Genomic DNA, 20,570 nt, shown 5'->3' on the forward strand with positions numbered 1-20,570 from the left:
ACAGTCCGTAATAGCAACAATCGATCAACTGAACATTTTAATATAGGATTGAGGCGATCAGAGTGCTTCAACCACTTATATGGGCCATAAAGATTCAAATTATAAAAGAAATTAGCAAGGAATTTCACCAGAGGATGATGGCTTCAACAGGACAAACGACGCCCTGCCTATCGCAGAGGATGTCCTTATTGTTCACATTATAAAGAAGCGGATCATTGGGTACAAACATGCTATCAATTACATAGGTATCCAGTGGGTCATCCAAAGACAAAATATGGGTCAGGCTCAAAGCATTTCAATAATGACAAACATATAGCTAATCATATGTCCACATCCATCTCGCACAAAAAAGAATAACCAGTTATTGGTGTTTCACAAAATCAATTAAAACATCTTGTCACTCCTAAACAATAAAACTGAAGGTTCTAGCCCTTATGTGAATATCGTAACAAAACTAGGTTTATCTAAAATTACTTCCTGCAACTAGATCATTGATAGCGGCACAATATATCATATCTCTTCTAAATTATTCTCTAAGAAACACACTAAATGTTTATTACCACCGGTATTAATGCCTAGTGGAGAAAAGGCTAACATTGTGGTAAATGGATCTTTACCCATTAATTCTCTCTATTATTTACACAATGTGTTGTGTACCTATATTCAAAATAGACTTGATATCTATCAATTGCTTGACATGATACCTTAATTGCTCAATAATATTTTTTTTTTATGAGTGTTTGTTGCAGGAATTGGCTACGAGGAAGATGATTGGTTTGGAAAACAACATAACGGGCTTTACTATTTGGTGGCTCTTGCAACAAAGCAACATATATTTAAATAAACCTCCACCATTAATCAATCAGCCTATAATATCACCATCTCATCTACCGACATTTGGCATAATTGCTTAGGTCACATATCACCTTTTCGTTTACACTTCATTTCCTAAAATTTTTAAAAACTTTCCATTCAGTTTAATAATACTTGTCATGTATATCCTTTAGCAAAACAGAGTCATCTTCCTTTCCATCCTAGTATAATTTCTTCTACAAAACCTTTTGTATTAATTCATTGTGACATTTGGGATTCTTATTGACATCCTTTCCTTTTTGGTGCTCCTTTTTTTTTTCTCATTATTGTTGATGACTTTTCACGTTTCACATGGATTTTCTTTATAAGACATAAAAATGAGACACAATCAATTCTAAAAAATTTCTTCAATTATGTTTTCACTCAATTTAAAGCTCATATTAAATTTTTTTGAAGTGATAATGAGGGAGAATTTATATCAATTCACCCTTTTTTTTCATGATAATGGTGTCCCTTTCCAACATTCTTATGTTTACACTCTTCAATAAAATAGGGTTATGGAACGTAATCATCATCACATCTTACAAGTAGCTCACGCTTTAAGATTTCAAGAACCTAATTTTGAGGGGAATGTGCCCTTACTGTTATTTACATCATTAATTGCTTTCTTTCTCTTGTCCTCTCTTTCAAAACCCCTTTTGAACTTCTCTATTCGAAACCACTTTCCTTTTCTCTTCTTCATGTCTTCGATTGTTTGGCTTATGCTACCAATGTCAGCATTACTTATAAATTTGCTCCTCCTTCCATCCCTTTTATTTTTCTCAGGTATCCTGCTAATAAAAAAGCTTATAAATTATTTGATTTATCAACTAAAAAGATTTTTACGAGCTGTGATGTCATATTTCATGAAAATATTTTTCCCTATGCACATACCCATCCTCTCCTTCCTCTCCACCTTACAATCCTTAACCCATTCCTCCAATCCATACCGATACCACCTCTTTTCCTTTCCCTCATCCTCTTCAGCATAATCAACCCTGCCTAATCGAATTCCTCTATTGGCCACACAATCTTCCCCACCTCTAACCATTCTTCACACCTATATATGCTGGCTTAAACTTATTAACCTTGACCCAAACAACCGTTCTTATTAGATTGATTTCTCCAACAAACCTTCCACCACCATTTCGGCTCATACACTACCCTCTAGTACTTTACCCTTTTTGAAACTAGGTTTAATTGAGCCAACCCCCCTTTCTTTAGGCATCAATCCCCCTTTCTTTACCCACCTTGCTTCATCGATCTAGCCGCCACATTGGCCCCCCAGTCAAACTCCGTGACTATGCTTGCTCTAATGTTTACGCCGACCAATCATCCTTCTCCCTACTAGGTTCAAACAAAGGTACGCGTTATCCATTGTCTAATCATGTTTTCTATTGCAGATATACATCTCCATATCATTCATTTATTGCTCATATCAACCATACCTTGAAATCTAAATCTTATTTAAAAGTGGCTGCTCATTTGAAGTAACAGGCTGTTATGCTCTCTAAACTCCAAGCTCTTCAGCACAATGGTACTTGTCACTCGTTTTTCTCCTACAGGGTAAAACTTTGATTGGTTTTCAGTAGATATACAAAGTTAAACACAGGTCTAATGACTTTGTGGAGAGATTCAAAGCACATTTGTTTGCTAAGGGTTTCACCCAACTTGAGGGCATTAACTATTAAGACACATTCTCCTTGACAACCAAAATTATTTTTGCATGTTGCTTGCTTGCTCTGGCTGTAGCTCGCGGTTGGACCCTTAATTAATTGGATGTCCACAATGCCTTTTTTTATGGTGATCTCTTAGAGAATATTTATATGTCTTCGCCGTCAGGGCTTCTTCAACAAAGGGAGGAAGGTTTGATGTGCCATCTTCAGAAGTCTTTATACAGGATAAGCATCACGCCAGTGATTCGTTAAGTTCTCTGAAGCCATTTGCTCTGCTAGATTTAAATAATCTCAAGCCGACCACTTTCTATTCACCAAAAAACAAGTTAAGTCAATCACTACCCTTTTAATATATGTTGATGAAATTTTAATTACTGGAAATGATCCCAACAGTATCGCTCTGATAAAGAAATTTTTGCATAGCCATTTCCATTTTAAAGATCTAGGCCCCTTAAAATACTTCTTTGGTATATAGTGCTTAACTTCTAAGAATGGAATTTTCATTTCTCAACATAAATATACATTGGAAATTATTGAGAATGCAGGATTGTTAGGTGTAACCCTTATTGATATACCTATGGAACGTGGTTCAAAATTATTGGACAAGTGTGACTTGCTCAAAGATCTGAGTTGTTTTAGGAAATTGGTTGGTATATTGATTTATTTGACTGTTTCAAGACCAGATATCACTTATGTTGTGCATGTCTTGAGCATATTTATGCATCAACCCTGAAGCTTCATATGGAAGCTACTCTTCGAGTTGTCCGATATTTGAAAAGGGCACTTGGTCAAGGATTGTTCTTTCCTTCACACACTGGTTACATATTATCAACCTATTTGGACTCAGAATGGGCAGGTTGCCTATTGACTCGAAGGTTTACCATAGATTATTGTGTGTTTCTTCGACCCTCATTGATATCTTGGAGATCAAAATGATTGAAAACAGTCTCATTCTCCTCTGCAGAGGCAGAGTATTATGCAATAACAAGAGAGTTGACATGGTTTCGATGTTTGTTAAAGGATTTGAGCCTTTTACATCATGAATTAGCTTTGCTATATTGTGATAATAAGACTACATTACATATTAAAGCCAATCTAGTTTTTCATGAGCGTACTCGACATATTGAGATGGATTGCCATCAAATCAAAGACAAAATCCAAAATGGTTATATGATAATAAGACATGTTCATTCTGAACATCAATTGGCAAACATCTTCACCAAACCCTTGAGAAATGATATCTTCATCCCCATGATTTTATTAAGCTTATACATGTTAGACTATTATTCTATTTTTTTGACCATTTTATTCATGAGCTTTATTAAACTAATAAGTTGTGTATAAAATATTTCAATCCTTCAGCTTTGAACTAACTTATTTGTGTAGAGTTTGAAGCTGAGTGAAACAACTAATGGTTGAGCTACTGTATCATAAAAGGATAAGTCCTTGAAAACATTTTCCCTGTGTCTGCTAAAAAAAAATATAAGTAACATTTTTCCTTTTGTAAGCTTTAATTAATTAGCAGCGAGGGGAAGCGCCCTGCCCGCAGTAAACGACTCTAGCATTTGAAGTTTGGACCCAAGTTTAAGCCCATCACTGATGTTAGATTGGTTTCTAACTTTCTATTGACCGAAGCCCGTCGAAATCAAAACTAAGCAAATCACTAATGGGCCTACACATGATTGTTAGCTCAGCCCACAAAATAACCCAACGACCAACTGTATTGTTCTCTGTGAGTTAAAACTCCCCGCCCGTTCATCACCCAATCCTCTCCAATCACACAGCACCACATGTGAAAACATTCACCAATCCCGATAAATATCCCTCCCTCCAAAACTCAAAATATCCTGCTCTCCTTCCCTATCTGAAATGTGTTGAAGTAGCACTAACAATCTTACTTCCTCACGGCAGCACCACCACCAGCAGCACCATGAACACTACTAGAGCTCTTCTCTACTCTTTCACCGACCGTCCTTTTCGCCCTCTAAAATCACTTCCCGATATCTCGTGCCCCAAAAGACCTAGAGAGGCGCTTAATTTCCGAGTCCAGTTACGCACTGATCAAAGGTGCTCTATCTTTCGGGACTCGGTGAGGAAGACGGGGAAGGTGTATGCTGATGTTAAGTCGGATAGGTATGAGATCTTGGAGTCGGTTCCGGAATCGGTGAAGTTGGAGGAGGCTGCTTTGGACGATGCCGTTCTGGATAGTACGGTGCCGTGGTGGGAAGAGTTCCCTAAACGATGGGTCATTGTGATTCTCTGTTTCTCGGCTTTTCTTCTTTGCAATATGGATAGAGTACGTTGTTGTCATTCCTTTCGTCTCTTTCATATCTGCTTTGATTTTCCTTTATATGTTAAATTAACATAAAGAGGAGAGAGGAGAGAACAGTACTCTTAACGCGGACTATGGAGAAAAATTAGAATTCTTGAAGTTCATAATTTGTTTTTTATTTTTTCTGGAGTAATTAAGAAGTAAATTATGAGCAGATGCTGTTAATCAGGTAAACATGAGCATTGCAATACTACCAATGTCAGCCGAGTACAATTGGAACCCAGCCACAGTCGGTTTGATTCAGTCTTCTTTTTTCTGGGGCTACCTACTTACTCAGGTAACTTTAACAAGCTCTCCCTCTAGATTTCTATACATTTGCTTAGTAATAATTTTATTTTATATTTTTGTTATGATTGATAGATTGCTGGTGGCATTTGGGCTGACACAGTGGGCGGGAAGAGGGTTTTGGGATTTGGCGTCATTTGGTGGTCCATTGCCACGGCTCTTACTCCTGTTGCTGCTAAAGCTGGATTGCCCTTCCTACTCGTTGTTCGCGCGTTCATGGGGGTTGGCGAGGTAAGTTATTTAGCTAAACTATTGATTGACAAACAAGCGTTTTTGTCATATTCTACAGTGGATGTTTGTTAATTTAGTTTGGTGCTGTTTCAGGGGGTTGCGATGCCTGCCATGAATACCATTCTGTCCAAATGGGTTCCTGTATCAGAGAGGAGTAGGTCATTAGCGCTTGTGTATAGTGGGATGTACCTTGGATCAGTCACTGGCCTCGCCTTTTCACCATTCTTAATACATCAGTTTGGATGGCCATCGGTCTTTTACTCCTTTGGTTCTCTAGGAACAGTTTGGTTTGCTGCATGGCTCAGTAAGGTAAAAAATGCTGGTTGTTCTTTATAGACTATCATTATTTTCATTTAGCATGTTTCTTTTCAACTTTTGGACGGAGATGGTAGATTCAAATTCCATTCCTATTACAAGAAGCTTCTTGGTATTAAGAAGTTTGACAGCCTACATGATTAAAATTTTGTTTAGCCTTTAATTTTTCTGTCCATGAAAATTATAATTTTTTATTTAAATTTTGCTTTTTTAATTAAGGGTTCTCTTCCCCTATAAAAAAATGTGTCACCTTTCAAGATGTTCATTCTTCATTCTTTATACCTACAGGCACACAGTTCACCTCTTGATGATCCTCAGCTACGGCCTGAAGAAAAGAATTTGATTTTTGTGAACAGTTCTCCCAAGGAACCTGTTAAATCGATTCCTTGGGGACTGATCTTGTCGAAAGCCCCTGTATGGGCTCTGATTGTTTCCCACTTCTGTCACAACTGGGGTACATTTATTCTTCTTACATGGATGCCAACATATTATAACCAAGTAAGTCTTTCTTTCCAACATGAACTTGAATGATCTGGGTCTGTTGTATCATTTAAAATATATCTTATATGATATCTTGTGAATTTTCAGAGTTAAAACTCTTCATGTGACATTTGGACTGCATTCTTGTTGTGCATGAGTAGCGGTCAGTAATTTTATCTTAGCTTGCTAATGGGTAGAGAAGTCAACTTAGAAACCATTAGCTACAAATAATGTACTGTCAAGATCTTCATAAATTGAAAAGTGGCGAGAATCAATGGGAAACCTTGTATCACTTGCATGAAAAGAGAAACTTGTTGGTGTTGTGACTTGCTACTATTGGATGGCTAACCTTGAAACTACTATGTCAAGTGAATCATTTGATATGAGGCCACCCTTTAATGTTGTGGATTGGCTTAGGATTTTAGAAACCTTGTTGATGTTATCTTCTCACATTGTAAAATGTGAGGTACAGGTAGGAATTGAACCATAAAAAGGTACTTGTTATAAGATACACCTTTTATTTTCAGTTCAATCAATCTTGTACCTTAACCTCCATCTTGTCAAATTCTGCTAACGATACATTGAAACATGGAAGTACATGCTACTGTCTCTTTGACCTACAGTTTTGCTGTTATCTTGCTGACAAATTGTAGAAGACACTTGCAGCCTTGCAATTACATTGCTTACAAAAGCTACCATTCTATTGTTAAAACCGCTGAGCCAATTTCCTTTTGGCCATACAGGTCTTGAAGTTCAATCTTACAGAATCTGGGCTTTTCTGTGTCTTACCCTGGCTTACAATGGCATTTTCTGCAAATTTGGGAGGGTGGATTGCAGATACTCTTGTAAGCAAAGGTTTATCTGTAACAACGGTCCGTAAGGTATCACTAAAGGCGATGCTAAATTCACCAGTCCTTTTCTCTCTCTCTCTCTTTCTCGTCATCTTGGCTTTATTTGCTTCTAAGCACTATTAATTTCATGTTTTTTCTTTGTTCATTAATGCACTTTGCCCTCCTTGGCAGATCATGCAATCAATTGGCTTTCTTGGCCCTGCCTTCTTCCTAACTCAGCTGAGCCACATTGATTCTCCTGCAATGGCTGTTCTGTGCATGGCATGCAGCCAGGTTTGCTTCTTACATTAAGACATGAACAACTAATGTAGTTCTTGCATCTACTATTCGACTTTTTCAAATTTAAGTAGAAATAGACAGTATATGCATTAACGTGCAAAGAGGTTGCCTTGTTTCTCATCTGTATTTTTTATCTGTCTGCTCTTTTATTTGTCTTGTAAGTACTATTTATGTGACCATGCATGGAGTTCAGTTGTCCTGACTGAGAGAAATTTCAGTTTAGAGTTTTATTATTTTTCCTTTTTCTTTTTTTGCTTGAGTGAAATGAGAAGATTTTTTTTTGAAATTCTCTGCTCTTAAACTAACTGCTTCTTTTTCTTCAACAGGGAACCGACGCATTTTCCCAGTCTGGTCTATATTCAAACCATCAAGATATTGCTCCTCGATATTCTGTGAGTATCAATCCTTCTAATGCTGTTGTCTGTTGATGTCCTAAATTTGCCATGTTTAGTGGTGGGGGCCATTAATTGTGTTTTAATTGCTGTCATGAATCATCTACCATGTGGCGCCTTTTTAGGGGTCTGGAAAATTTGATGTTGCATAGCTGTTGTGCTGTCATTGCTTCTATTTCCTCGGAATGATAACTTAATTGTTCCTATTTTTTATTTCTAATTATCATCCAGGGAGTGTTGCTTGGTCTATCCAATACAGCTGGAGTATTGGCAGGGGTCTTTGGAACTGCATCAACTGGTTACATCTTGCAACATGGTAAGAACTCATCCTTGGCATTTATGTTGCTGGTAAGACAATTAAATCATTAATATCTGCTATACTATATTTGAAGAAAAGCAATTAAAAGGTAGAAATTTTCTACAAAGCCAAAGTTGTCCAAGTCACTCCTAGCTTAGTCATTCTGGTCTTGGATTTGGATCGATTTTATTTAAGCTTGAGGTTTTTGTTCAAATTACTCTTGGTATGGTTTTGAAGGCAGTTATTTCTAACTGTGGATTAGAATCAAGTCCTAGTTTTCAAGAGGAAAATTTGGGTGAAAACCTAGATTTTTCAAAATGGAGGTCTCGTATTCAGATTCTTTAATAGGCTAGAGGATGAAGAGGGGTTGCCTTCCATTGTCTAGTGCAAGGTTCAACAAACCATATAAAGCTAAAGGAGAAAAAAGGACTGTCTCCATTTTGTGATGGAGGAACTAACAGTTTTACTCATGTCGCTACTAATGTGGTAACCTGTAATAAGGTGAAATGTGTTCTATTTAATGACATAATATGGCAGGTTCACTCTTTCGATTTCAGATTCTTTCATGTTCCTTTCTCTCATGTTCTGTCATGTTCATTAAATCTAAACCATCAAATTCATATGAATGGGCATGATTATAGCATATTTAAAGATGACAAAAATTAAACTACCTGCTATTTTTTTTTTAAATCCCATCTAATCTAGATAATTAGGCAATCTGACTGTTCATGTTCCCTTCAGAACATGAGAGGACTCAAGACCCACTCTTGAGGACCATTTAATTACTGTCACCCCTAGCATTACTCGCCATAAAATGTAGCCTATTTTATGCTGAAGTTGCGTTCTTGGAGTACAGTTATTTGGGTATCAAGGTTCAATCCCTCTAGTTGTAAATTGTGATGTATTTATTTCAATCTCTAAAATAGTGCCAAAATGTCAGAAGCTAGAATTAAGGCTTCCATTAAATATTCTGATAAGAGAACTTCTTTGAACAGGGCCCTCATTTTATGAATGCAGAAAAAAGAATAGAGAAATGGCCATGCTGCCCTGCTAGATTCTTATTGCCTTAGTTAACAGTTGCCTTTGAATTCAAGCTCTTGTCTGCTTTAGAAACTTAGATCTACGTCAGCCAATTCCTGTGTGGCTCACTCACCACCTTCATTGAAATTTAACACTCTGAATTTTACACCATCTGATTATTGTGCATTTCTTCTCTCCCTTGTTGCCATCTCAGGTTCTTGGGATGATGTTTTCAAGGTTTCAGTTGGGCTCTACTTGGTTGGTACAGTGGTCTGGAACCTCTTTTCAACTGGTGAGAAAATATTGGATTAACTTTCATGGAAGCCAACATAGGTGACGGCTCAAGGCCAGTGATTCCCGAACCAATGCAGAAGGCTCAGATGATTGAATGGTAAAAGGTGAAATTGTGAACGAGATTAAATTGAAGAACAACTAGACAAATCTCACACGGGATTCTTGAGTTTGAGGAACTGGCAAATGATTTTGAATGCCAAATATAGCTCAAGTTTAGAGTTGCATGCATGTCTGGGGCTCTAGCACAAATGAAACAGTTGCATGCATCTCAATGAAGAATGTACCTGTAAAGTATCTCCGGCCCTGCTTGTAAATGTTTCATTCAATACCTAATGAATCAGTTTTGTATTTTCAGTATGATTCTTCATTTCTTTTTTTGTCCTATAGTTATATTATTTAATTAAGTAAAATTTCATTAGCCTTCTTTTCCTGTTTATAAATATTTTGGCATCATCTACATTTGTGATTTGTGACAGTGCACACAAAACTCTCATTGCAGTAGGGTAGGAAATTTCACGCAGATTCTTAAGCGTTATATGTTGAAGCAAGCAAGATTTAGTAATAGTAATTAAAGCGTATAATTTTTCTTCTATTCACGTAATTAATTATTTGAAAGCAACATCCGCTGGTATGGAATATACAACATTACATGACAATTACTCCTAATTTTGAATGGCTCGTACAGCCTCCTCCAATCTAGATGCAGCTGTATGTAGATTGAACCCATCAATGAACAAGGAATTTAAAGACGAAAACTAAAAACAATTTAAAATGACCCTTTAACAGAATTATGGGCAGTAAAGCCCCAATGATTGTGACTGAATGACTGCATTGGCCCTGTCTCCTGTAAAAGCCAAGCAATGCAAAGTTGAGCGACTCCAGAAATCTGATGATGTGGAAACCATTCCTATGCAAGATTACGAGGATGCAAGAATACACGAAGCCCATTCTTCATGAACAATGTAAGAGACATCTTCTGCTCTATGCAGTGGCCGGGAACCAGTGACAATCGGTAGCGCAACAGCACGGCAGAAGCCACAGACTTCATTTGCAAGTAAGCCAAGTCCTTCCCTAGGCAAGTCCTGGGTCCAGCATTAAAGGCCACAAACTTGTAGCAGTCTTTAGGTGCTTCAAATCTGTCCTCTTCTGGTGATAGCCATCGCTCTGGTTTAAATTCCTGGCAGTCCTCGCCCCATATGCTCTTCATCCTCCCCACAGAATAAATAGAATATGTAACAGTGGAACCAGCTGGTACACATGTACCGTCAGGCAAAACATCGTCCGCTACTACGTATTTGAAATCTTGTGGCACTGACGGGTATAAACGCAGTGTTTCAGCTAATGCTGCTTTGAGATAAACCAATTTATCAGCTTCATCAAAGTCTAAAGGCTCACCAAGCCATTTCTGGTGATCATTTCCACGTGTTTCTGTGAGTATAGTTGATATTTCCTTGATTATCTTTGCTTCAACTTCAGGATGGTTCATCACTAGCCAGAAGAACCAGCTAAGAGCAACAGATGAGGTGTCACGGCCGGCGAGGACGAAGTTGAGAGCAATTCGTTGCAGAACAGAGATTGGGAAGTGGTTGCCGTCAACGTCTCGCTTCTTCATGAACCGCGATAACAAATCATCCGATGGGTTTTCTTTGCGTGCTGCAATGGCATCATCCATGTACGTTTCCACAACTTCGAGGCTCCTCTTTAATCTCTTCTCTGCTCCAATCCCTAAAAGCTTCTCCACCCTCCATAAGAAACCAGGGTAAAGAAGCCTCTGAAGAGTAGCTTCAGTGGCCGTGTCAAAGGCAATAGAAAATGGATTATCTGACATTTCTGGAGAGAGAGTTACTGGATCTTTTCCAAATGTGAGTCCACATATGTTATCGAAGGTTAAGCGAAGCAACAAGTCTTGCAAGTCCACAGAAAGCTTCTCTGTAGCAGCCTTGTCCAAAATGTTCCATAGACGATTCTTGATTGTCTGGTTCACCCACCGAGCCATGGCCTGCCGTAAAGTCCGAGTAGTGAACTCGAGAGCTGCGGTTTTGCGTTGTATGAGCCACGTTTCTCCATCAGTGTTAAAGATCCCTTGGCCTAAAAGATCGTGAAAGGCAGTTTGCCAATCGGGTCCTTTGGGATAATTATCAAACCGGGTTCGAAGAATATGTTCCATGTTTTTGGGGTGGCAGGTGACAGTGTAGAATCCTTGTTTGCGAGCAAAGAAAGGAAGTGCTATCGTGCACGTTTGGTAGGTTCCGGCACCACCAGTTGCACGGAGGTTACCAGCAATCCAGTCATGGATTCTTCTCCGGTTCATGAAGAGATATGGAAGGCTACCCACTAGAGGCCATACTCTTGGGCCAGTAAGTTTACGAGATAGGAGATAGAACCATAGGAGATAAGCCAAAGCAGCAGCTGCTAGGGTGAAGAACAAAGGCAAGGTCTCCATCTCAAGGTTGGTGTATTGTATTTGTGAAAGGGGCTGCAGTGGACACTGGATGATGAGAGGGATGGTATGAAGAGGTGTTACATATATTGGTTGGCATATAAAGAAAGTTTTAGGAGCAGTTGTTAGGAAAAAATTGTGCATTTACGCAGAGGTCGTTGCTGGGTTGATAGGAACTGTACGAGAGAATGCACACGAAAACCATATTGCAATGCAAACTACTTTTAATTTTACTGCTACTATTTCTAGTCATCCGAGCAGGTGCAATTTTCCAAATGCTTAGACATTGGCTAAAAGCGTTGGTGCCTGGAAACTGACTCCAACAAGTTTCTAATCCAGCTAAATGTGGATTGCTTGAATATTTTTATCAAATTGTTGACGACTTTTTGTTCTTGATAATATTTTATCAAGAAAGACAGAACAAACACATACGCTCTCAGAATGACAGTCTCTTCTCTGAGAAAATGATGGTTTTTCTTTGACAGATGAGACAATAATTACTTATCTCTTTTGAAATACATTGTTATGCTATTGAATATTCGGAATTGGCGGTGGTTTTTTTTTAAAAAAATTTTTTTAATTTATTCTTGATACTAGCATAGTATGAAAGTGATTTAAAAATATAAAAACATAAAATTAATTTAAACAAGAAAAAAATATTTTAAAAATAAAAAAACAAATGGGTTCTAATCAAGCGCACAGGTCGTTGCTCAGAATTGATTTTCACAAGAATCCACATGATTGCTCTTTGAGTACAGAAATTAATTTGCTGTATTTGCTTGTTCCAAAATATATGAGTCAATGAACTTAATTTGTTATGCATCGATACAAAGGGTATGCAAAATGTTGGGGTTTGCATGTTCATAGTTTTTTTAAAAAGACAATTTAGCTATCAGTGAATGAGAAGTTTCATGCCACTTGTTTTCTTGGAAAATATTTATAAAATAATCGATTTAAAGGATATATAAAATATTTTTTATATTATCATATTATTTTTGGTGTGTTAATATTAAAAATAAATTTTAAAAAATAAAAAACTATTATTTTAATATATTTTTAAATAAAAAAACTACTTTAAAAATAAATACCGCTTCAACAAAAATAAAATCAAGGATGCAATATATGAAAAAAAGAAAAGAAAACAGCAGTCCAAAACCGCACTTAAAATCTATATTATGATTGTTAATTTCGAAGACACGCTAACCATTCCCTTCTTTAGCTAGTAAGACTAGCCCTAATTAGAAACTCGAGTGTCATCTTCTTGGCTTTCCCATGCCAATAATTAGTCGACCGTACGTGTGTGTTCTAGAAAGAGAGTCGTTAGAGACGGTTGACCCGCAACGAGAAAAATGGGCTTTCTCTAAAATCAGGAAAAAAGACGCGAGGAAAAACAAGAGCTGAGACATGCAAGGAAGTTGATTCGACTCTCGGGTGCAGTAGTCCCGAGAGGACGAAACGTCGAGAGAGAGAAATTTAAGGGCCCAAAAGTTTCCTGTTGCCTTTTCTTAGGGAAAACTAACACCAACTCTTTGAATATTAGCAGACGTCCAACCCTTACGCACAAACCAAATCGACCGTTTGCAGAAAGACAAATTGTTTGGTGCACACAATGCTACCTTTAATTGTTCGCACTCTACTGCTATTTCCACAACAATCTCAACCATTCTGTGGACACGCACTGCCAACGCAAGCGACTTGGCTATATAACTTGAAAAGAAGTGGGAAAATGGCGTTTCCTTGCTAAAGTAGCTTAAGGGTCATCGTCAAGTACTTTTCCATTACCTTAAAACTAGTCAGGGAAGACGATGATGAATTCCAACTGGCTAGGCAGCCAGCCATATCTTAGTTCATGCAGTTAATTGGATTTCAAGCGATTGACCTGGAAATCAAACTGTATTCAAATTTATATATAATACAAGACAAACCGAAGGAGAAAAGGTGGTAATATTTATTTACTCGAGCTGTCGCTGCATCTGTCTAGTTCTCAACGATTTGGGGTTGGTTCGGGAAAGCAGAACGACCCTAAAAGTGATAGCAAAAAAAAATTGAAGGCAGCCGAAGTAGTAGACTAGTCTGTGTATGTTGCTTGAGTTTATTACAAGGACAGAGTCAGAGTTAGATCACCCACTTACAAGTACAGTACCTTTTGGCACTGCATAATATGGGCTATATATATGGTGCAGATAGAAAACAATGGGTTTTACAACAACTTTGAACCATCTCAACTCAGAATGAATCAACAGCTCATGAATATAGTGACATGTGATGCTTTGCACTTTCACTCATCGGCAATTATTTCGCGAGAAAGTGGATTTCAAGCACCTAACATGCATATTTATCAATATTTTTTATTTTTATATAACACATTCTTCCACCCTCTAAAATCAAACCATGAAAAAGAACCTATTAACTTGAGATATTTGATTAATCACATACTTGTATGCCGGTTAAAAAATAAAAAGAGATAGAATTTAATTGTATTATTATTACTTGACTATTTACTTGTGGCTCCAAGGATATGACTTGTCGAATTGTTTTTTATCTTCTTGAATGTCTTCTTCGGCGCATATTAAATCGAGTAATAATTCCTTTCTTTCTTGAACAGAACAGGTATCGCCCTAGATATTCTTGCTTCCTTTTATTTTGTTTCCATTACATCTGGGGATTCTATTGTTTTTTTTGTTTTTTTGACAATCAGGCCCTATGCCCGAAACAAATAGCTGACTAAAACACTCCGACAAGACCTGTTCCTGGTTTTGGTAGTGATTAGGCTCAATTTTAATATGTTAGAGTTTTGTGGCTAAGATCCATCTATCTGCTCTAATAACAGGCCGAGCCTTTGATATATTCTTTTTGGGCCCTTTGTTGATTTTCCCCCCAGACAAGAACAAGATGTTGTCCCTCGGGCTTACGCAGCCTCCCCTCTCACATTACTATTGCTGTAAGTATTGTTATTCGGTTTTATGTCATGGGTTCTTGGATTTATCTTCAGACAATATTATATATATTATTTTTTAAAATAAAACAATATTGTTTAGATAAAAAAATGAAACATTTTCTTGAACAAAAACTAAAAACTATGTGGAATTAACTTTACTTTATTAAACAAATTATAAGTTAACTTGCTAGATTAATAATTGATTTAAAAAATAAACTTGGTTCAAGTTAGGTACTAGTTCAACTTGTCTAACCGGACAAGGTTTAATAAATATGCACATTAACACTATTTATTTTTAAAAAACAATTTGACACAAGTTTTTTATGATTATTTTATTTAAAAAGATTTTTGTAATCAAGATTTGCTCATGTAGTAAAATAATTTTTAAATTATTGGTTTTTCTTACTGCCACTAATTAGCTGAGTTCACATAACGCTTGTAAGCATTTAATATTAATTCTCCCAATCCTTAATTCCCTAGTAGATGAAATCAAACAAAATGTCAAAGTAGGCCATATTAAAAGGTCTTAAATTATTGACTGCTTTGAGTGTTTTTTATTATTATTTCAAATTAAATCCTATTCAAAATGTAATTCTTATTTCTAACTTGGTTTTCTGTTTTTTTCTTTTCTTTTTATAGATGCAGACTTACATAAATATCATACTTCTCTAGCCAAATAAGTGCATTTTGTTTGCCTAAAACTGTGTCTGAAAAAAAACAAAAAAAAAAAAAACTATGCAGATATTTGGATGCTCTACTTTACAAAAACAAGTCTTTATTAGAATAGAAGAAAGTTAAAACCAAGATTATTTACCTAACCGAAACCGACTCTTATTATGGATACACGGTTTTATTTATATAAATTTATTTTTAAAAAATTAGAAAATATTATTTTAATTTTTTAAATAAAAAGATTAAAAAATTTGATCCAGTAAAAAAATCATTGGTTCATCAGATTTAATAGAATAAACTCTAATTTGTTTTTTTAAACTCAGTCTAAACCACGTTCTAAACCGACCCGGCAAGCCAGGTCAAATAATACGGGTTAAAACCATACACATAGATTGGACAGGGATGGGCCACTGATGATGAATCTTAAGGTAATGCAGAGACCAAATTATCATCAAATTGCATGGGTTATCATGCTGCCACGTGTGAAATCTCTATCCATATCTCCTATTTTTCTCATCTTTCATTTTTTTCCACCCGTGAGAAGAAAATCGAGAGCCAATAGAAAAGGGTTGAAGATAAGCCACTTGTGGAGAGCTCGCGCTCCAAACGCTTCCCACAACCCTCAAAGTCCCATCCAACGGCTAAAAATACACGTTCCCAGTAGCCAAGAAAAATATACCACCATAGCCATATAAACAGCTTGGTTCCACTACTATCTTTGCTTCCACATTTTTTTCAGAAATCAAAGCAAACAAGGGGTGCTAGAAGATAAGAAGATGGCTTCTCTTCCCATCGCCTTCGCTGTTCCTTCTGTTAGAGTGTATGCAGCCACAGCAGCTAAAGGAGCAGGGGGCAGCAAAGAGGAGAAAGGGCTTCTTGACTGGATTATTGGGAGTTTGCAAAAGGAAGACCAGTTCTATGAGACTGACCCCATCCTCAAGAAAGTGGAGGGGAAGAACAGTGGTGGCACCGCCAGTGGACGCAAGAACTCTGTTGCTGTCCCCCAGAAGAAGAAGACTGGAGGCTTTGGTGGCCTGTTTGCCAAGAATGATTAAGTTTGTCTGTTAAACTTTATCTGTGTGCATTTGATGATTCTTGAACTCTAAGTTGTATGTTTCTATCTCTTGAACACTACTTACTTTTTTTGGTTTCTTTTCTTCCATGTCTAAGGATCATGAATTCATTTCAAGTCACTTAACAAGACCTTTGAAAAATATATGTAATAATTATTAGGCTAATGCCCCAGAAAATCCAATGAACACCAATTACTTAAATAGAGATAGCAGCATCCCAGGACATCCAGGATTTCAGTACATTCTAGCCCGTAAAGGATAAGTTTGCAAATCACCACATATGTATCAGGACCGGGTAAAGGACTTAAAATGATTGGAGAAATCATGTATGTTTCTCGGCTTTTCACCTTTGACATATGCATGCTACGTTTAATTATATGATAGTATATTTATATAAATATATATTTATTATTAATAAAAATTTATTTTATTTTTAGTAGTTATATAATACTATATGAATGAATTAAGAGGATAAATAAAATTTATGAAACAAAAATATTTTGTAAAAAAAATTATAAAGTTGTTATTATTATTAGATTTTTATTGTATTAAAATATTGTTTTTAAAATATTTATCGTCGATACTCTTTTAAATATTAAATATTTATTAGAGCTGAAAAGACTAGTATATATTGTGTTATTTTTTTCTATAAAATAAAATAATTATATTCTCTTAAATTGTGGTATAAAAGAAATTTATAACTAATATATAGATACTTGTTATAAGATATGTACACCAAACTGAACCACGTGAAAATTTGATATGGAGAATCATTTATAGTTATGAAAAGGCTCACGTGATAGTTGTATATGTGATTTTTAGACTTGAAATTACTAAATTATTTTATATATAAAATATTATGTTTTAATTTTCTTACATGTTATTTTAATGGAGATAAAAAAAAAAGATAGATATTGAGTATATTATGAGCTATATAAAGGTACTTCAGTGATTAAGAAAAAATTCATTACCTTAGATGAATTAAAAAATATATCTTATATATTCTTAAATAATATTAAATGAGAAATTATTGACAAGAGTGAAATGAGATTTTAAAAGAGTTTCAAATTTTATTTAAACTGTTAATGATTATCAGGTAGAGAACAAACATAACAAATATACCCAATACTTCAATGTTAAATCAAAACATTATTGATAAAAAGTTATTAATTATACTAAGAAATTGGTTACCTAAAGGTTAACTTAAAATACTAATAGTTTTTTTAATATTTGAGAGATTATGACATATTACTAGATGATACATCTGATCTTTAACTATAAATTAATCAATTGTTTGATTGATAATAAATTAAATTATTTAATTATAATATAATTTATGTTTAAAGTAGCTTATTAAGAACCTAATAGAGCACCGTATATTAAAAATCATTAGTTAAAATTAAACTAGGGTAATATAATTAAATATGACTTGATTAAAATATATTTTAGAAATTAAGAAATAAAATATAATCAATACATGATTATATTTCTAAACCTAGAAAAATCAAGTAAGTATTTAATTGAGTTATTTCTAAAATTATTCTAAATTAATATGTAGATATTATTTAGGATGAAAATTGATATTTTGCTAATTTATAAAAATTTTCAGGTTTTTCTATAAATAATAAGTTATACTTTTTATTTTTTATAGGTTGTCTGTTAGCAACAAAACTACGTAAACACAAAATCAAAGCTAGCACTTTAGATATAGCAATCTGTCTCTCTTAAATAGAGATTTAAGTGATGTTTTATTGGTGATTCATGTGAATTATTGTTAGAGATCAGATAATCGGACGACTTATGATTTGCGATAACCTAGAAAAATCAAGTAAGGACTTGATTAAATTACTTTTTAAAATTATCATAAATTAATATATAGATATTATTCAAGGAAAAAAATTGATATTTTATCAATTTATAAGATTTTTTAGAATATTTCCTTATAAATACTAAGTTATGCATCGTATTTTTTATAAGTTATTTGTTAAATAAGAAAACTATGTAAATATAACATTAAAACTAGAATTTTAGACATAGGAACCTTTCTCTTCTAAAAATAAATTTATGAGATTTCTTACTAGTACTTCATGTAAATTACTGTTAAAAATGGATATTTAGACAATTTATGATTTATAACAATCTAATATTTAAATAATTATTAAAAATTGAAAAAAAAAAATTTAAGTACTAAATTTTTAAATAATTCTAAATTCATGTAACAAGATCATTAAAACTTACAAATAATTTTATTTAATGTTTTATACTAATTGTATAATATTCAAGAAACTCATCAATACGTGCAATGTTTGGTAAGGAATTGTTGACGGTTTGGAGAGGCATAAGCAGAGGGGTGGGCACTGCAGTGAAGGGTATGCTCGAACCCACGACCAAAATATATCCATCCCCGAACTCTCTACCCCCACAATCGCAGAACAACGGTGCCCCTAGCATAGCAGCACGTGTACACCTTTTTTTTTCCACCGATCCAGCGTTGAAGAAGCTAGCACCACACGTCACTTGCGTCTTACCCAGATAGATCATATATCTATTTGAAAGTGTAATTTTAAAAAACATTTATTTAAAATAATATTTTTTATTTTTTAAAAATTATTTTTTTATATTAATATATAAAAATACTAAAAAATTTAAAATTAAAATAAAAAATAAAAATAAAATAAAATTTTTTAAAAACATTTTTTGAAACAGAAAAATAAAAAGAATCTGCTTATCAATCTGAATAATAAAAGCAAAGTGACCACAAACAACTGCATCATCACTTTCATTGCAGTTAGGCACAGCGATTGCCATTACATTAATTTCAGGGGAGACTGCAAATCTATCGTATTTTGCTCGAGATAATCTTCAAAACTGGTCACCGTGGGAGTTTCTGCTGCCATGCCAGAGGAGACATGGGGCATTTTTGGTTGCGCTCTAGATTCTAGATTGACAGCTTTAATTAGACAGAGATCGGCAGAATACTGAATCAAGCTTTTCCAAATCCTTTTCATTTATCTGTTGCTGATCAGCATGGACTGGTTCTTGCTGCAGCTTTTTTTTTTTTTTTTTTTTTGAGGTTTGTTTTCCCCTAATGTTGGTAGGGATAAAGATGTTGATTAGACTAGACAAAAGAGGTGGTGAGTACCATGTGGTTTTCCATTTTAAAGTTTGCTCATTGCTGGTAAGGTTTTGGATATTCATAGAACAAGAGGGGTTCCTAACAGTAAAATTTAAAAGATAAAAGTATATCATAATATTTAATCTAGCAAGCATATCTAATTATATTTACTAGATTTTTTTATTAAAATATTTTTTTATTCAAGCAAATAATAATAAAAATAGAAACATAAATTAAATTTATTAAATAAAATAAAATATAAAAAAACATTATGTAAGTTTGAACTTATTAGAAATATTATCTGTAAAAATAATTTTTTTATTAAAAAAATAAAATTTATATATAAAAAAGATAAAAAAATTATAGATGAATAAAAAAAACTCTTCAAAATTTAAATCCATAACTAAAAAAATAATCTTCATTTAAAAAAGGTTCTCTAAACAAAATAAGAGACAAAAGGGGTATTAATATAAATATTAAAAAATTAGAGGAAAACTATATATAAAAAAATATTAATCTAAAAAAATAATTAAAAAAAAATCAAACACTATTTAATTTAGTAAGGTAGGCCATCAAACACTATTTAATTTAGTAAGGTAGCCAAACCTGTCTAACTCATTTCAATAAGGTCCACGTGTAGGCTTTTTTTATTGTAATTGGATAGATTTTTTTAAACAAAAAATTAGATAGCATGTCATCTAATTTGTTCACATTCCAGATGCTTAAAAATTAGACTTAAGATAGCATGTCATCTAATTTGTTCACATTACAAATGCTTAAAAATTAAACTTAAATTTTTTTATTTAAAAATTTATTTTTCAATTCATTTTTTATTTAAAATACTTTAGGAGCCATTATAAACATATTCGCTAACTCAAAAAACCATATAGAAAACCAAACACCAAACCAAGTTTAGAAGTATTTTTACATAAATTTAAAGATAAAAAACTTAATATGAACTCCCCCTAATTAAATAGAACTATTTAACAAAAAATGTCAATTATTTTACTGATCTAGATATGTGTTA

General features: G+C 34.4%; 3 protein-coding genes across 4 annotated transcripts; 2 read left to right on the forward strand and 1 right to left on the reverse strand.

The window, feature by feature from the left end:
* Positions 1-4,312: 4,312 nt before the first annotated feature.
* PHT4;1 (phosphate transporter 4;1) lies at positions 4,313-9,723 on the forward strand. Of its 2 annotated transcripts, none has more exons than XM_011036882.1 (10): positions 4,313-4,824; positions 5,030-5,137; positions 5,221-5,376; positions 5,470-5,685; positions 5,980-6,189; positions 6,915-7,052; positions 7,194-7,295; positions 7,628-7,693; positions 7,925-8,009; positions 9,226-9,723. In XM_011036882.1, the coding sequence occupies exons 1-10, from the start codon at positions 4,459-4,461 to the stop codon at positions 9,321-9,323; spliced, it is 1,545 nt and encodes a 514-aa protein (XP_011035184.1). In that variant the 5' UTR covers positions 4,313-4,458; the 3' UTR covers positions 9,324-9,723. The 2 variants fall into 2 exon arrangements, with proteins under 2 accessions (XP_011035184.1, XP_011035185.1); XM_011036883.1 differs by having other exon boundaries at positions 4,733-4,824; positions 5,016-5,137.
* Positions 9,724-9,859: 136 nt separating this feature from the next.
* Positions 9,860-11,824, reverse strand: LOC105133070 (cytochrome P450 86A1-like). Its single transcript, XM_011036885.1, has one exon. It carries the CDS (start codon positions 11,746-11,748, stop codon positions 10,213-10,215), a length of 1,536 nt encoding a protein of 511 aa, XP_011035187.1. The 5' UTR covers positions 11,749-11,824; the 3' UTR covers positions 9,860-10,212.
* Positions 11,825-15,961: 4,137 nt separating this feature from the next.
* On the forward strand, positions 15,962-16,548 carry LOC105133071 (uncharacterized). The gene has a single exon (XM_011036886.1). The coding sequence runs from the start codon at positions 16,132-16,134 to the stop codon at positions 16,408-16,410; it is 279 nt and encodes a 92-aa protein (XP_011035188.1). The 5' UTR covers positions 15,962-16,131; the 3' UTR covers positions 16,411-16,548.
* Positions 16,549-20,570: the final 4,022 nt, after the last annotated feature.

The sequence above is a fragment of the Populus euphratica genome, unplaced genomic scaffold (assembly GCF_000495115.2).
Source record: "Populus euphratica unplaced genomic scaffold, PopEup_1.0 scaffold42.1, whole genome shotgun sequence".
NCBI lineage: Eukaryota > Viridiplantae > Streptophyta > Magnoliopsida > Malpighiales > Salicaceae > Populus > Populus euphratica.

Excerpts from the sequence above, each read along its gene's own strand:
- LOC105133070 (XM_011036885.1), bottom strand. The coding sequence starts at position 11,748 with ATGGAGACCTTGCCTTTGTTCTTCACCCTAGCAGCTGCTGCTTTGGCT.
- LOC105133071 (XM_011036886.1), top strand. The coding sequence starts at position 16,132 with ATGGCTTCTCTTCCCATCGCCTTCGCTGTTCCTTCTGTTAGAGTGTAT.